General features: G+C 37.6%; 1 protein-coding gene across 50 annotated transcripts; it reads left to right on the top strand.

The window, feature by feature from the left end:
- Positions 1–3,716: 3,716 nt before the first annotated feature.
- On the top strand, positions 3,717–16,505 carry LOC133725082 (putative disease resistance protein RGA3). Of its 50 annotated transcripts, none has more exons than XM_062152143.1 (19): positions 3,717–6,925; positions 7,023–7,087; positions 7,507–7,707; positions 7,794–7,989; positions 8,218–8,460; positions 8,589–9,207; positions 9,940–10,071; positions 10,172–10,313; positions 10,770–11,139; positions 11,281–11,935; positions 12,777–12,900; positions 12,979–13,023; positions 13,111–13,189; positions 13,585–13,669; positions 13,819–14,074; positions 14,302–14,567; positions 14,679–14,964; positions 15,121–15,338; positions 15,839–16,505. In XM_062152143.1, the coding sequence occupies exon 1, from the start codon at positions 3,979–3,981 to the stop codon at positions 6,895–6,897; it is 2,919 nt and encodes a 972-aa protein (XP_062008127.1). In that variant the 5' UTR covers positions 3,717–3,978; the 3' UTR covers positions 6,898–6,925; positions 7,023–7,087; positions 7,507–7,707; positions 7,794–7,989; positions 8,218–8,460; positions 8,589–9,207; positions 9,940–10,071; positions 10,172–10,313; positions 10,770–11,139; positions 11,281–11,935; positions 12,777–12,900; positions 12,979–13,023; positions 13,111–13,189; positions 13,585–13,669; positions 13,819–14,074; positions 14,302–14,567; positions 14,679–14,964; positions 15,121–15,338; positions 15,839–16,505. The 50 variants fall into 50 exon arrangements, 48 of the variants coding, with proteins under 48 accessions (XP_062008127.1, XP_062008125.1, XP_062008130.1 ...); XM_062152141.1 differs by having other exon boundaries at positions 7,023–7,126; XM_062152137.1 differs by having other exon boundaries at positions 3,719–6,925; positions 7,017–7,087.
- The last annotated feature ends 465 nt before the right edge of the window (positions 16,506–16,970 follow it).

The following is a 16,970-nucleotide window of genomic DNA, read 5'->3' as shown; positions in this document are numbered from 1 at the left end:
ATATCAAGGTAGACTAGCATTCGGTGGTTTCATAAGTTTGTCGAGGTTGTTGGGGAAAATATTGGTGATCAAGACTTTGAAGTTTGAACTTGGTGAACTAGCTTGATGGGTTCTGAGAATTCGGAGGCTTAGTGAAAAAATTTGAATAATTCTTATCAATTGTGGTCTTAACTGAAACCCCGTTTGAGAGGAAGGAAAATTTTGAGTTGCACGCCTGCCCGACTATCTTTGAGTCTTCTTTACTGAGGTTCTTTTCCTTTGTTTAGGCGATTTTGATTCTTTTTAATAGCGATGTAGTTATAAACCCTGTAGTCTTTTACAGTCATTGAAAAGATGAGAGCACTACTACAAAGTTGCTCTTTGAAAGAGTTAAATTTAGGGAAAATGTCTATTTACCCTAATTCTAGGGACATTAATCCCTCTTAACTCACCTAATTATTAGTTTTCACCCCACCCTTAAGATGTCTCATTTTGTTTCCTAACCCAATCAAGTTTTTATTTTGGGACTATTTTGCTCTCACCCCTCACTCCCCGGAGGTGGCCGGAAACCCCGTCGAACTATCACCAGCCGCGGCATTTCGGTCACTGGAAATTGCCAGACTTCACCAAAGAGGTCACTGGAAATCTCATAGGTCACTTTAGAGGTTGTCGTAGACTTTTATTGCCTCCCAATAATTTTTTATTGCCCCCACCAAATAAAAAAATTTATTGCCCCCAATAAATGTTTATTGGGGACAATAAAACCAATAAAATTTGGACTTTGCTAGAGGTTGCCAGACTCTTGCCGGAGGTCCACGGGAAGGTCATCGGAGATCTTATAAAAATTTTAAGAAATTTATTGACCCCTACTAAAAGTTGCTATTGCCCCCAATAGAAGTTTTATTGTCTCTCAATAAAAGCTAATAAAACTTTTATTGCTCTCGATAAAAGTTAATAAAATTTTTATTGCCCACAATAAAAGAAGTTATTGTCTTCCGATAAAACTTTATTACCTCTGATAAAAGTTTTACTGAGGTCAATAATATTATATATATATATATATATATATATATATCAGGAAGGTTCGGAAGAGGATGCCCGCAAAGTTGGAAAATGCGGACGAAACACGTGTCAGGCATCCATTGGTTAAAGAACATTGCACCAAGTCAACTTAATTTCAGGTTTCAACAGCTCATTATGTGGGTCCCACCCAAATCATCTTCTCTAATCCTCGCCTCCCTGAACCGCTACCAACACCTTGTTATTGAGGAGAACATGGAACACCATTTCATCAAAGAGTTTTCTGGGCAATTAAAAGGCAGCCCAATTTTGGCATGAAATGATCGCACAGGAACAGCCTGAACGCTAACCCAGGAAAGCTCTTTTGCTATACTCTGTTTTAGTTAAGCTCTTCTGCTCGCAAACCATGTTTAGCCTCTTTGAATCTACTGTCTTTGCTGTTAAAAATGATGTCTTTGGCGTTGGATTCCCAGAAAACTTTCTCAATCACAAGTTTATTAAGGTGGGTTTCATAAGAAAAGGAGTGAGTGCTGTTAAAAAATAGAAAAGGAGAAGACTTTGAAATTTTCAGATTTTCACTGATATAAAAAATAGCAAAGTCAGTGGTGGTATTGAGGAGTAGTTTGCGAGTTGTCAAAGTGAGAATGGATTTCGTATCAGTAACCTGTTTAGTGATTTCACCGGCCAGTGGTATTGAGGGGGTTGGTGGTGGTTATGAACTTATGATGACGCCGAGGGACATTACGGCCAGGCAGAAGATGGTGAAAAAGATTGAGTTGGGGGAGAGGAGGATGACGATGTTTCCTTTCAGATGCCCATTTCGGAGAGAGAGAAGGAGACAGAATTGACGGCGTGCCAAAGTTGGGCAGCGGTGAGGTGACGGCATCGATCAAGGCGATGTGGCCGCGGTGGGCTTGAGAGGAGTGTTTCCATGGTCGCATCTCATCGATGAATCTTGAAATAGGTTTCTTTCTTCTTCTTCTTTTATTTTCTGGGTTGACAGTACTTTGGTACTGATCTCCCAGAATCTTCTCCTATTCTCTGTATGGTAGTTTGGACATTCATGTTTTCATTTACATAATTCATTTCTGGGTTTCTTTTTTTTGTTCTTTTTTTGTCTGAGATTTTTGGGTTTGCTTGATTGTGGTTCAATCCAAAAGGAAAAAGAGATCTTGATAAAAGCTTTACATCAATTACATTAATATAGACAACTGTTCAATTTCTGTAGATGTGAGAAGTCAGTGGTAGTGTATGGTCTGTGAGATTGTTCCAGGTGATAGAGAAGATGAATAACTTTGTAGGTGGGACCGCATATGAGTTTTGTAATTAAACCAACCAATGGCTGACACGTTGTTTCATCCGCACTTTTCAATTCCGCGGACGTCCGCTTCAGATCGCCTCTGTATATTATATATATATATATATATATATATAACATCATTGTGCAGCAACTAGGACCAAATTCATGACAATCAAGATAAAAATTAATTAAATAATATTTATCTAAGGACCAACACCAGTAACTTTGGTTGAATACTGTTTTGGACTACTCACAGAAAGAGGTCCATGCCACTCCCATTATATTATATTATACATAATACTAAAGATAGATCCACTGTTCATGTAACAGTGGAATGACGGTTTTGCCCCCAACTTTTAACTAAAATTACAATCTGTCTTTTATTTATTTATTTATTTATTTTTTATTTTGCCATATCTTTTCAGTTTTTTTTTTATATATATTTTTTTATGAAAGAACAATTCTGTTTTGTATTTGTAAATTTCTACAAATGATACCTAAAGTAGTTTTTTTTTTTTTAATCTTAAAAATGGAAGAGTTTCTTTTTTTAATCTAAAAAATGGAAGAGTTTCATTAATCATATTTCTGTAATTGTAGTTCTCGCAAATGTGTAATCTGTTCAAGCAGCTTATTAAAACTTGCACTATAGAAACTTTGTTTATGAATCGGCCATAATCTGCTTAAGTTACAATCTAAAATTGTATTTCTCAAACTTATGTAACTATGATCTATTACATTTTTTATCATAATTACAAAAAGAATTGTTTAACAACTAAGCACTACATAAAAAAATTTTAACAACTAACAAATCAAATTCCCGCGGCATCGCGCGGTTGCATTTTCTAGTATGTACTGTATATACGCCAGAATTATATATACTACACTCCAGAGTTCACACGTGTGTATATAGATCAAAGATTCCATATAGAAAACTGGGTCTCTAGGAGCAGTCGAGTCTGACCGAGTCATAGTTCTACTGCGCCGTCTCTTTTCTTAATTCGAGGCCAAGGCTGTCAAGCATCAGTTTAATTTACCCACCATTTTTTTGCCTGATCATCACTTCATGCCCAGTCATTTCAACTAATATGGTGAATCAAATTTTTCTTCAACATATTTACTGAGAATGTGTAGTGTTGTCGAGCATGAAGAAATATGACTTGGTCCAACAGAGACTGTTCAGACTGATCGAATTTGACCCATAATGCAAACTTTAGAATAAAGATGCCACTAGCATGACCCATGTCTTTATTCTTTTTACCTTACTTTTTCTTTATTGTTTATGATGGAACCTTACTTTAAATAAGATAAGATATTATCTTATCTTTTCCTTTTTTAACTTTATTTTTCTTTAACAAAATTTATTTCAAATATTCAGCAAGATGGAAAGATATTCCCTAAATTTAACCACACGAGGGACACGACTACCTAATATCACTGATCGAAGTTGACCAATAATGCATACTACCTAACATGGCCCATGTCTTTATTCTTTTCATAATAGAAGACTGTCGTTTCCTTGGACGTCACATGTGGATGTCGGTCGACCCAATCACCAAATAATGGTAATGTACAATTATACATCATATATGTATGGACACAGCTTGTTACTCTTAGCTACTTTGATCGACCTCTCTTTTCTTTTCCGAGCTTCCATCAAGTAACTCCAACAGCCGCCAACAATGGCTGACGCTTTCGTTTCCGTGCTACTGGAACAACTGGCTTCAATAACCTATCAACAAATAGAGAAAGAGGTGAGACTGGTTGTGGGGGTCGAGAAAGAAGTTGCCAAGATCACCAGCAATCTGAAAGCTATTCAGGCCGTGCTCGAGGATGCAGAGAAGAGGCAAGTCAAGGAAGCCATCGTCAGAGACTGGCTGGAGAAGCTCAAAGATGTGTCCTACGAGATGGACGACGTGCTTGATGAGTGGACTACTGAGATTCTCATACAACAAGTTGATCATCACCAACAAGGTGGTGAAGGTAGTAGTACTAGTACTGCTGCTGCTGCTGTTACCAAGAAGAAGGTATGTTTCTTCGTACCCTCCAACTGTTTTTGTTTTGGCCAAGTTAATCGAGTGATCCACCGCCGTGACATTGCTCGTAGAATACAAGATCTGAGTGATAGGTTGAATGAGATTGCTAGAGAAAGACTAAGCTATAACTTTCTAAACACTGAAAGAGTCTTTGAACAACTTGAGAGGTTTGAGACTTCATCTTTGATCGATCTCTCCAAGACATTTGGGAGGGAAGATGAAACTGAAGTAGTTGTGGGCAAGTTGGTCGGCGAGAGTAGTCAAGAAGAGAGGAACCCCTTAGTTATCCCTATAGTAGGGATGGGGGGTATGGGAAAAACTACTCTTGCCCAGATAGTCTACAATAATGAAAAGGTGAAGTTAAATTTCACAAAAAGGATATGGGTTTGTGTTTCAGACCCCTTTAGTGAGATCAAAATTGCCAAAGCTATTATTGAAGATCTCAATAAAGATGATGCTCCAAATTCAAATGATTTGCAACCTTTATTGAAATGTATACAAAGAAATATTGAAGGCCAAAAGTTTCTCCTTGTGCTAGATGATGTGTGGACTGATGATGACAGAAAGTGGGAACAATTAAAGCTATCTTTACAAAGTGGTCTTGTAGGTAGTAGAATATTGGTGACCACACGGAAAGAGGAAGTTGCTATGATGATGGGAGTAACCTCTGCGAATATGATCCATTTGGAGAAGTTGAGTGAACAATGTTGTTGGTCAATATTCTATCACATTGCTTTGGCCGAGAGGGAAAGAGATGAGTCTAAAGTGTTAGAATCTTTGGGTAAAGACATTGTAAAACGGTGTAAAGGTTTGCCTCTTCTTGCAAAGGTTTTAGGGGGTCTAATGCGCTCCAAGAAAACCAATAAAGAATGGCAAGATGTTTTGAGTAGTAAGATATGGGGGTTAGACATAGTGGAGAAACAAGTTTTCCAACCGCTATTACTAAGTTATTATGATTTAACTCCAATGATCAAGCGTTGTCTCTTATATTGTGTTACTTTCCCAAAGGATCATATAATTGACAAAAGAGTTTTGATTGAGTTGTGGATGTCACAAGGTTTTCTTGGTTCAGTTGGGAACAAAGAAAAGATAATGATGGACATTGGAGAATCATATTTCGATAACTTGGTAATGCGATCTTTCTTCCAAAATTTCAAGGAAGATGAATTTGGAGATATTGAAGAGTGCCAAATGCATGATATTGTGCACGACTTTCTCCAATATTTAACCAAGAACGAATGTTTAATCGTTGAGTTCAAAGGTGGGGAGGAGAGAATAGAATTGCCCAATAAGCTTGGTCATTTGACCATAAAAATGTTTGCACCCGAAGGACCTTTTCCCCTTTCTTTTGACCATTGTCAACGTCTGCGGACCATTACAACATTTAATTGTGAAATTACAAGTCTCAGCCGAGAGTTGATTTTACAATTAAAATGCGTGAGGACGTTGAATTTGAGTGACAACGATATCGAAGAAGTTCCGGACGAGGTTGGCGAGTTGGTGCACTTGAGGTATTTGGATTTATCCGAAAATCGGAGGCTGAAGAAATTACCTGATAGTTTGTGTAATTTAGTCAATTTGCAAACCTTGCGAGTTGATCGGTGCGATAGCCTTAAAAAGTTACCCGAGGCCATGGGAAAGTTGACCAGCTTGCAGCATCTTCATGCTCAGGGTATTCGGCTGAAGTTGCCCAAATCAATTGCGAGGTTGAAAAGTCTACGGACGCTAGATCTGCCTGTGTTTATTGGTAGTGGAGATGAAGAAGCATTGAGGTTAAGTGATTTGAGAGACATGGACGAGCTTCAGGGGACGCTTTGGATCGTATTGGTGGGCAAATTGAAAGATAGTGCTGCGAGTGATGCGAAGAAAGCCAAATTGGTGAACAAGAAACACCTTCTTCATTTGATACTAGCGTTCACCCAGGAGAGCGAGGTCAACCAGAGTACCATCCAGGAAGCAGTATTGAATGCCTTACAGCCAAATTCAAATCTTGAATCCTTACTGATCCATGGTTACGGTGGCAGCACCCTGTACTACCCCAATTGGACCTCCTCTTTAATTAACTTGAAAAGCCTGACCTTCTCTCAGAACTTGTTTTGTAAGTATGTGCCTCTTTCGGTTTTGGGCTACTTGGGGTCCCTTGAGACACTCAGATTTCAAGGAATGGAAAAAGTGAAAAAGGTTGGATTTGAGTACTCACCTGATCATCAAGTTATATTGTTCCCCAATCTGAAACAACTCGAGTTCTCTAGAATGCGGGAGTGGGAAGAATGGGATCATCATGATGAGAATGATGCTACTTCATCGTCACCAACTTGTTTCATGCCACGCCTTTCTACTTTATCCATCGAGGACTGCCATAAGCTGAAGACACTGCCAGACTTCCTTCGGAGGAGGAAGACGCCGCTGCTTCAGAATTTGATCATCTACCGTTGTCCCATTCTCTCCCAAAGTTGCAAAGACAGGCAATGCCCGGAGTGGTCCAAGATTTCTCACATCCCAAACATCAGAATTGATCGCAAAACTGTACAAAAAGATGGAGTTTGGATCGAACAAGAGGATTGATCAACAACGTCATCCATCCAATTCCTTGGTACGTAATTAGTTCACCAATCATTTTCTTTTTTCTGTTTTCAATTTGATATCCTCTGCATCTTGATTGAGTCTCTTTTGACTGTCCAAAGATGAAGTTTACAACTCAATATGTGGATCTGAAGACGCTTACTGACTCGTCTGACATGTCTCATCTTTACTCGTAGTCTCTGCCTCTCTAGCTACTTTCAAATTAATGCAAGTATTTATTTCTTTTCCATCTTCTCATTACCACTCAATAGATTGATATGATCTTTAATTCATGCTCTCACTCAATCTATATCTCTTAGTATCAGTTTCTACTCTTTACTAATTAGGAAGGCGCCTTTAAAATTTAGCCTCAGAACTCATTGTGCATTGGGTAAGGCCAACGATCAAACAAATTGCATAAATTCAAGATGTAACCAATAAACTGTATATCAAGGCCAGGGCTAAACTTGATAGCTGAGTAAGTTATCATCACTTTAGTGTATCAAGTCACCATATGACATTTAGTTACATGGATTGAATTTGCAAAAAAGGCTAATCTTCTTATTGGAGTCTATTATGAATGACGCAAATTTGCTAATCTTCTTATATCAGCAGCTGAAGATTTTCGCTGCATTGAAACAGTGGAACAGCAGAAATGATCCAAAAGTCTCATTTGATTTCATGTTCAAGATTTTCATGTCATGCTCACCTCTGCACATTGAAGACTCTGTTTAATGTCTGGGGGAATTTCATTTTATCACCCCCCAGGATATCATCATTCCTCTTCTTTCTTAAGCCCCAGCTCCTGAAAAGGTAAATTCGTTTGTTTGAACATGTCAATTTGTAGTGGAACTGAATCTTTTTTATGTTGGATTTGATATCTGGTTTTCGTATCTCAGCAGCTCAAGATCTCCATGGAATATTGGAAAGGTGGAAGCCTGGAATCTCATCAGATGTGACCTCTTTGCAGTAGGCCAAATTGAAGTCTCTTTCTTGTTACTGAGTTCATAATGTTGTGGGTGTGAGGATTTGACATAACTTCGACTCATTTCATTGATCACTTCTATTGTTCATAATACTCCAGCTTTTGAAGAGGTATATTTGGCATTTATTCTGTCCTCTTGGAGTTATATATATATGCGGTTAGCACTTGTGGTATTCTGTTTTCAGTGAGTGGTCTGAGTAGTTGCTATGTACTTGAATGAGTTTGCTTGAGTTAATTTTATATAACGGCTACGTCCACTAAGCTATAGTTCCTACTCACTATTACATTTAGGGGAATTGTGAAAGCATAATGAATTTCTATTTTGGCATACATATTAGAGACGACTCAGAAGACGAGATGATCCTCAAAGAAATACTGAATGCCTACTATCATATCCAAATCTGGAAAATATTGGAAACTACAATGCCACCAAATTGATGCCCCATTGTCTCTGAATAATTTGAAAAGGCTTGAGTTCTCACGTTGGGGTATATATGAAGTCATGCCTCTTTTGGCTTTGGGGAACATGGCGGTGTCCTTTGACTCTGATGCAATATTTGAAGATGTCTGTTGTGAAACAGGTGGGATTTGAGTTACTGATAATTGAAGAATCATCATCATCATCATCATCTTCATCCAATCTTCATCTTTTCTTTTCTTTTTCTTTTTTTGTTCAAATTTGAAACAATTTAGCTTCGTCATCTTGCAGGAGTGGGAAGGAATTGCAGCTGGTCCTGGTGGAGTGGAGAGGTTGATTTTCATATTAAAACACCTCTGCAAATTTGAGGATTATAGCTTGCCTAATTCTTAGGCAAAGTTGCCGAAAAAGAGGAAACGAGGAGTGGCTCAACATTTCTCACTTGATCATCAAGTTATATTGTTCCCCAATCTGAAACAACTCCAGTTCGGGGATTTGCCGGAGTGGGAAGAATGGGATCATGATGAGAATAATGCTACTTCATCGTCACCAACTTGTTTCATGCCACGCCTTTCTACTTTATCCATCAACTGGTGCCCTAACCTGAAGACACTGCCAGACTTCCTTCGGAGGAAGACGCCGTTGCTTCAGAATTTGATCATCGGCTGGTGTGTCATTCTCTCCCAAAGTTGCAAAGACAGGCAAGGCCCGGAGTGGTCCAAGATTTCTCACATCCCAAACATCGAAATTGATGAAGAAACTGTACAAAAAGATGGAGTTTGGATCGAACAAGAGGAAGAGGAAGAAAGTGATGAAGAAATTGATCCAAATTGATCGAACAAGATGTATCACATCCCAAACATCACAATTGATCGAAATTGATCGACAACGTCATCCATCCAATTCCTTGGTACGTAATTTGTTCACCAATCATTTTTTTTTTTCTGTTGATTTCCAATTTTCACAATCATCTATCTCTTTTGGCTTGAGATGAAACCAGAGCAGTCCTCTCAGTCAAGGTTTACAATCAACATGTGGATCTGACGAAAGAAAAAGTTACTGCTTTAGTTTTATAAAACCTGACAATTTCCTGTTTCCTAATCAACCAAGCAATAGAAAAAAGTATTACGTAAATTTGAACTTGCTGTGCTCTAATGTGAATTTAGTCAGCTATGTATTTTAGTTTAACAATGTCTGACATGTCTCATCTTTGCTGCTCTTGACTCGTAGTCTCAGCCTCTCTACTTTCAAATGCAAAGATTTATTTACTTCTTTTCCATCTTTTCATTACAACTCAATAGCTAGATTAATTGATGTTCTCACTCAATCTATATCGACTAGTCTCAGTTTCTACTCTTTACTAAGTTAGGAAGGCGCCTTTTAAATTTAGCCTTTGAACTCATTTTGCAACTGGTAAGGCCAACAATCAAACAAATTGCATCAATTCAAGAAGTAACCAATAAACTGTATATTAAGGCCAGGACTAAACTTGATAGCTGAGTAAGTTATCATCACTTTAGTGTATCAAGTCACCATTTGAAATTTAGTTACATGGATTGAATTTGCAAAAAGGCTAATCTTTTTATTGGAGTCTATTATGAATGACTAATAAATTTGCTTGCTAATCTTCTTATGTCAGCAGCTGAAGATTTTCGCTGCATTGAAACAGTGGAACGACATAAATAACCCGAAAGTCTCATTTGATTTCATGTTCAAGATTTTTAATGTCATGCTGATCTCTGCACATTGAAGAATTTGTGTAACTCCTGAAGAGGTATATTTGACATTTGTTCTATCCTCCTCTTCTTTATGTCCAAAAAATTGTGGGCGAGATGGACGGCAGTCATTTCTAACTACTTTTGGAACTGTTACAGTTCTTATGGAAGACACTGGTGAAGAGTTTGTTCATCTTGGGAGGAACATACCTTCAGTTTGATGTTGCAAGAACAGAGGCATGGAATCACGGAATGGCCTCTCACATTTTAAACATACAGTGTTCTCTAACTAGCTGAACAGGTATGTGCTTAAATGAGTTTGATTCACTTAGTTCTATAGAATGGTTTGGTCTGATAATATACGTGTACGTTACAAATATGGGGACATTTGAAAACATATTGAATTCTTCTGTTTCTTTGTTAGCCTGACAAAACCTTGTCTGATGCAACTTATATTTACAAAACATTTTCAGAAAATATTTGTACATTATACAAACTACTGTACTTGTCTTTATTTTTTTCTGGTACATGATTGTCCCCTAGGGTCAACTCTAATTTAGAAAACATTTGTACCACCGATTTCCTGGAGCTATGCAGATTCTGTCTTAGACTAGTATGGAAACTTAGAATTCAAACCAGCTCTTACATGCATAGTGTTCTTTTTTCATGTATGGAGTATTCTGGTCTTGAAATTAATTCTATATTCTTTTACGTTGAATGATGTTGCTGACCTAAGAAGTTTATGGATTGTAACCAGGAATGTTGAAAATGGTTGACAAATTACCAAGACCATGGGGAAGCTATTTAACTTAAAAGTATCATAAATAATTATAAGCTGGAAGACTTCGAGCAAGCAAGATTGGTAAATGAGAAGAAACTTGATTTGGGACCAAGTTTGTGGTACTCAACAAGAGAAGATCAACAAATACTGAACCCCTTGCACTCAAATCCAAACGTCAGTAACTACAGTTGCAGCGTGCACACTGTGCAATAGACGACAGATATCTTCAAATAATTTCAGAAGGCTGAGGGATGACGAGTGCAGTTTATGTGAATTTGTGCCTCTTTTGGGGAACTTGGTGTCCGTTGAATCACTGCAGTTATGTTTTGATATGAAAACCAAAGAGGTATATAGGAGTTGAGTTTCAAGATACAATTATCATGAATTTTAATCTTTAATTCGTGTGTCCAGGATTGATTGTCTTATTTAATTCAGGCCATAGGTAACAATATCTTATTGTATTTGGTATGTGTTCATATTATTGCAGTACTCCAGAAGGATTAATGATAAATTTTGAAGAGCAAGTAAGGTTTCTCAAGGGGTGTGCACTAAGAGATGTGCGTAGACAGACCTGAATCATCATCTATTAGCTGCCAAGCTTGTCGAAGAGGAAGGTTGGGGAGCCCAATAAGGAGGAAAATGCAACTCTTGGACCTGCGGTGGAGAGAACCTTTTTGGCGTTGATGCTCATATTTATGCATTCACTCTTTGAGTGATCCCTTCGTTTATGTAATAGACTTGCAAATGCTGCCAGGCATGCTTGCAGCACAGTATGTATCTACATGGTGTAAGATGCTTGCATATAGAGCTCAGGGCTGCTAGTCCAGGTGCTGAATCAGCAATGCGAGCACTTGATCTTGCTGACATGCCCAATTTCCACCAACTGTAGCCACTGAAAACTTGGCGGGCACTCTGGGACATATATAGAAGGTTGACATTTCTCAAATGTGAGGTTTCAGATGTTGCTCTCATTTCTCGTACATTTGGCTTTGGTTGGAGGTGAAACCAATTCTGTCTCAAAGTTGCAAAGACAGGCAAGGCCCGGACTGGTCCAAGGTTTCTCACATCCCAAACATCAAAATTGATCGCAAAATTGTACAAAAAGATGGAGTTTGGATTTGATCGCCCATCTGATTTCTTGGGTACGTACCAATCATTTTCTTTCTTCTTTTATCTGTTAATTTCCAATTATCAAAATTGATCCACTGCATGCAGAATTTGATTATTAAGTCTCTCTTTTGGCTGTCCAAAGATGATGATGATCTAACTCTAGCTTGAGATCAAACCAGAGCAGTCCCTTGGCCAAGCCAACCAAGGCAACTGCGTTGAGTCTCTAGCTTTAGGAAGGCCTTAATGAAAAGGAAAATAACAAAACCTGAAGAAGCTTACATCTTTAGTTTTGCAGTAGTAAAAAGATTCACCAATTTAGTCCATAATGTAAATTTGCCCTTTCTCTGCTCTAACTTAAATTTAGTAAACAATGTATTTTATTTTAACAAAGCCTGACATTTCTCATCTTTGCTGCTCTTGTAGTCTCAGCCTCTACTTTCAAATGCTAATTAATATTTATTTATGTTTGTTTTTATGTTCTGTTTTCTCTATTTAAAACTCAATAGATTGATAGATTTTAAATTGATGCTCTCACCCAATCTATATCTCCTAGTCTCAGTTTCTACTCATTACTAAGTTAGGAAGGCACCTTCAAAATTTAGCCTTAGAACTCATTTTGCATTGGGTAAGGCCAATGATCAAACAAACTGTATATCAAGGCCAGGACTAAACTTGATAGCTGAGTAGGTTATCATCACTTTAATGTAAGAAATTTAGTTACATGGATTGAATTGCAAAAAGGCTAATCTTCTCACTACACTCCAATCAATTATGAAATTGATTGCAATGAAACAGTGGAACTGCAGAAATGATCCGAAAAGTCACATTTGAGTTCTTGTTCAAGACTTTCGTGTCATGCTGACCTCTGTATAGTATGGCAGATTGAAGACTTTGTGCAACTCTGTTTAATGTGTTTGGGAATTTCATATTCTCACCCAGCCATATCACCCTCCAGGATATCAGTACTCTTCTTTTTTATACCGCAGCTCCTTAAAAGGTAAATTAGTTTGTTTCAACATGTCATTTTGCAGTTGAACTGAATCTCATATTCTCACCCAGCCATATCACCCTCCAGGATATCAGTACTCCTCTTCTTTTTTATACCGCAGCTCCTTAAAAGGTAAATTAGTTTGTTTCAACATGTCATTTTGCAGTTGAACTGAATCTTTTTCTATGTTAGGTTTGATATCTGATTTTCTTATCTCAGCGGCTCCAGATTTGCATGGAATATTGGAAAGGTGGAAGCCTGGAATCTCATTGGATGTTTTGCTGTAGGCCAAATTGAGGTCTCTTTCTTGTCACTCAGTTCATTATGTTTAGGATTTGACATCCTTAATTAAGAAACTTCGACTCAATTCATCAATCACTTCTATTGTTCGTAATACTCCAGATTCTCAAGAGGTATATTTGACATTTATTCAGTCTTCCTCTTGGAGTTATATATATATATATCTGTGTGTGTGTGTGTGTGTGTGTGTGTGTGTGTGTGTGTGTGTGTGTGCTACGTACTTTAGTGGTATTCTGTCTACAACGAGTGGTCTGAGTAGTTGCTATGTGCTTGAATGAGTTTGCTTCACTTAATTTTATATAACGGCTAGGTCCACTTAGCTAAATTTCCTACTCACTATTACATTTAGGGGGAATGTGAAAGAATACTAAATCTCTGTTTTTTCATACATAGTAGAGAAGACTCAGAAGAGCAGATGATCCTCAAAGATATACTCAATAAACTCTATATCACGGCGAGGAAAAAACTTTATAGCTAAGTAAGTTATCATCACGTTAGTGTATCAATTAAGTGACCCTATGAAATTTAGTTACATGGGATTGAATTTGCAAAAAAGCTGTTCTTTTCGCTACACTCCAATCTATTATGAATGACTAATACATTTGCTTGCTAATCTTCTTATATCAGCAGCTGAAGGTTTTCACCGACTTGAAATAGTGGAACAGCAGAAATGATCCAACAGTCTCATTTGATTTCACGTTCAAGATTTTTGTGTCATGCTTACCTCTGTATAGTACGGCATATTGAAGACGTGTGCAACTCTGTTTAATGTAGTGGGGATATTCATATTATCATCCAGTCATAGCATTCTCCATGATATCATCAGTCCTCTTCTTCATCGATCACTTCTATTTTTCATAATAATGCTCCAACTCCTGAAGAGGTATATTTGACATCTGTTCTATCCTCCTCTTGAAGTTATATATGCTTAATACTTCAGTAATATTCTGTTTTCGATGAGTGGTCTGAGTAGTTGCTATGTGCTTGAATGAGTTTGATTCACTTAATTTTATATAAGGGCCTAGGTCTGCTAAGCTATATTTCCTACTCTATTACATTTAGGGCAATTGTGAAAGCATACTGAATTTCTGTTTTGGCATACATATTAAGGACAACTCAGAAGAGGAGAGATTAAGGACAACTCAGAAGAGGAGAGATGATCCTCGAAGAAATACTGAATGCCTACTACCATATCCAAACCTCGAATTCGAAAATACAATGCCACCAAATTGATGCCCCATTATCTCTGAATAATTCGAAAAGGCTTGAGTTCTCATGTTGGGGGTATATGTATAGTCTTGCCTCTTTTGGTTTTGGGGAACATAGCATTGTCCTTTGACTCGGTGAAATATCTGAAGATGTCTGTTGTGAAACAGGTGGGATTTGAGTTGCTGATAATGGAATCATCATCATCTTCATCTCATCCTCATCTTTTTTTTTTTTTTTTTTTTTTTGAATTTGAAACAATATAGCTTTGTCATTTGCAGGAGTGGGAAGAGTGGGAAGGAATGGCAGCTCGGTCTGGGTGGAGCGGAGAGGTTGATTCTCAAATTAAAGACACCTCTGCGAAATTTGAGGATTATATGTTGCCCAATTCTTAGGCAAAGTTGCTGAAAAAGAGGAAACAAGGAGTGGCTCAACATTTCTCACATCCCAAACATCTAAATTGATAATGAGTTTGTACAAAGAGATGGAGTTTGAATCCTACAAGAAGCTGGTGAAACTGCCCTTAAGTACTACATCATCAACTCATACATCTTGATCTTCTTTCTGGTAAGTAATTAAGCTATATATATTATTTTCAAAATTTATTGATTTATTTCAATTTCTTTATTTTTACTTTTATTTTTATTCAGTAGTACTTGCTACATACATGTCTGAATAGTTGCACCTCGTATTTTGTCCATCTTTCGATTCTGTTCATGTTAGGTTTCTTTATGTCCAAAATATTGTGGAAGAGATGGACAGTGGTCATTTCTGACTAGTTTTGGAAGTGCTACAGTTCTTATGGAAGACACTGGTGAAGAATTTGTTCATCTTGGGGGGAACAGATCTCCAGTGAAGTTGCAAGAACAGAGGCATGGAATCACAGAATGGCCCCAGATTTCTCACATTCTGAACATAGTGTTCTCTAACTAGCTGAACAGGTATGTGCTTAAATGAGTTTGATTAACTTAGTTATATAGAATGTCTAGGTCTGATAATATACCTGTACGTTACATATATAGGGACATTTGAAACATGTTGAATTTTTCTGTTTCTTTGTTAGCCAGACAAAACCTTGTCTGATGCAACTTATATGTTCAAATCATTTTCAGAAAATATTTGTACATTATACAAACTACTGTACTAGTGTTTAAATTTTCTGGTACATGAATATCCCATAGGGTCAACTCTAATTATGAAAACATTTGTACCACCAATTTCCTGGAGCTATTCAGATTCTATCTTATGCAAGACTGGAGGCTTACAATTCAAACCAGCTCATAGATGCATAGTGTTCTGTTTTCATGTGTAGAGTATTCTGTTCTCTAAATTTAATCTATATTCTTTTATATATCTTCTTTTCACTGATGTACCTGAGCTATGAAGTTTATGGAATCATTGGAGCAGTCACTGATATATTCTTTTATATATTAAATGCCAGTACTCCAGAAGGATTAATGATTAATGGTGAAGAGTAAGCAAGGTTTATCTAGGGGTGTGCATTCAGATATGTGAATAGACAGACCCAAAGCATTAGCTATTAGCCGCCTTGTCGAAAGGAAGGTCAGGGTGCCCAACAAGGAGGAAAATGATACTCTTGGACCTCCTGTAAGAGATGGAGTGAACTTTTCATGCTCATAGTTATGCCACGCCATGCATGCTTGCAGCACAAGATGTATCTACGGGGTGCTAGGTGCTTGGAATGAGTCCTTTGCATATAAAGCTCAAGGCTGCTGGTCCATGTGCAGAGTCAGCAATGCGAGCACTTGCTTGTGCTGACATGACCAATTTCCACCAACAGTACCCACAGAAAGCTTGTCTGGCAGAAGAGGACAAATATAGAAGTTTGAGATTTCTCAAATGTGAGGTGGAGATCTTGCTGTCATTGCTCATACATTTGGGCTTATCATCAACTTATCATCAGTATCTCAAGTAATGATCCTATGTAATTCTAGTTTAAGGGCTTGAAATGCAGTTTCTGATTGTCAAATCCAAATGTGACTGATGGACTTCGATCAATAAGACTTTTGAGACACAAAATGAATTCTTGCAGTAGTGCGAAAATGGTTTCTTAGTCAGAGGAAGTTCTGCCTGTCTGATTTGATGTATATGTTCCAATCAATTTTAGCAATATTCTCACATTATATATATATATACACATTAGGACCTAAAAACTGAACGGTTAAGATGTGAAAATGTGATCGGAAAGTGGGTGAAAACAGTAAATCCGTTCCATAAGAAAAACTAAGGACATCCTTACCTGAGAAAAATTCTATATCAGTCCGGCTACACTAAGGACGTCCTTAGTTTTTCTTAGGTACGGATTTCCGATTTTCACCCACTTTCCGATCAAATTTTCACATCTTAACCGTTCAGTTTTTAGGTCCTAATGTATAGATCACCTCTGCAAAATTTCAGCCAAATTGGTGATCATTAAGGCATCCAAAACTGCAAATTACAACAATGTAAACGAACGGTTCCGGTTCGACAGATTCGGTTCGTTCGTGTAAATTGCAGTTTTGGACGCCTTAACGATCACCAAATTGGCTGAAATTTTGCAGAGATGATCCATA

Source organism: Rosa rugosa, chromosome 1, assembly GCF_958449725.1.
Source record: "Rosa rugosa chromosome 1, drRosRugo1.1, whole genome shotgun sequence".
Classification (NCBI taxonomy): Eukaryota; Viridiplantae; Streptophyta; class Magnoliopsida; order Rosales; family Rosaceae; genus Rosa; species Rosa rugosa.
This window is presented reverse-complemented; position numbering and strand designations above follow the sequence as displayed.

Bases quoted from the DNA above. Each gene is read 5' to 3' on its own strand.
- LOC133725082 (XM_062152176.1), top strand. From the start codon at position 3,979: ATGGCTGACGCTTTCGTTTCCGTGCTACTGGAACAACTGGCTTCAATA.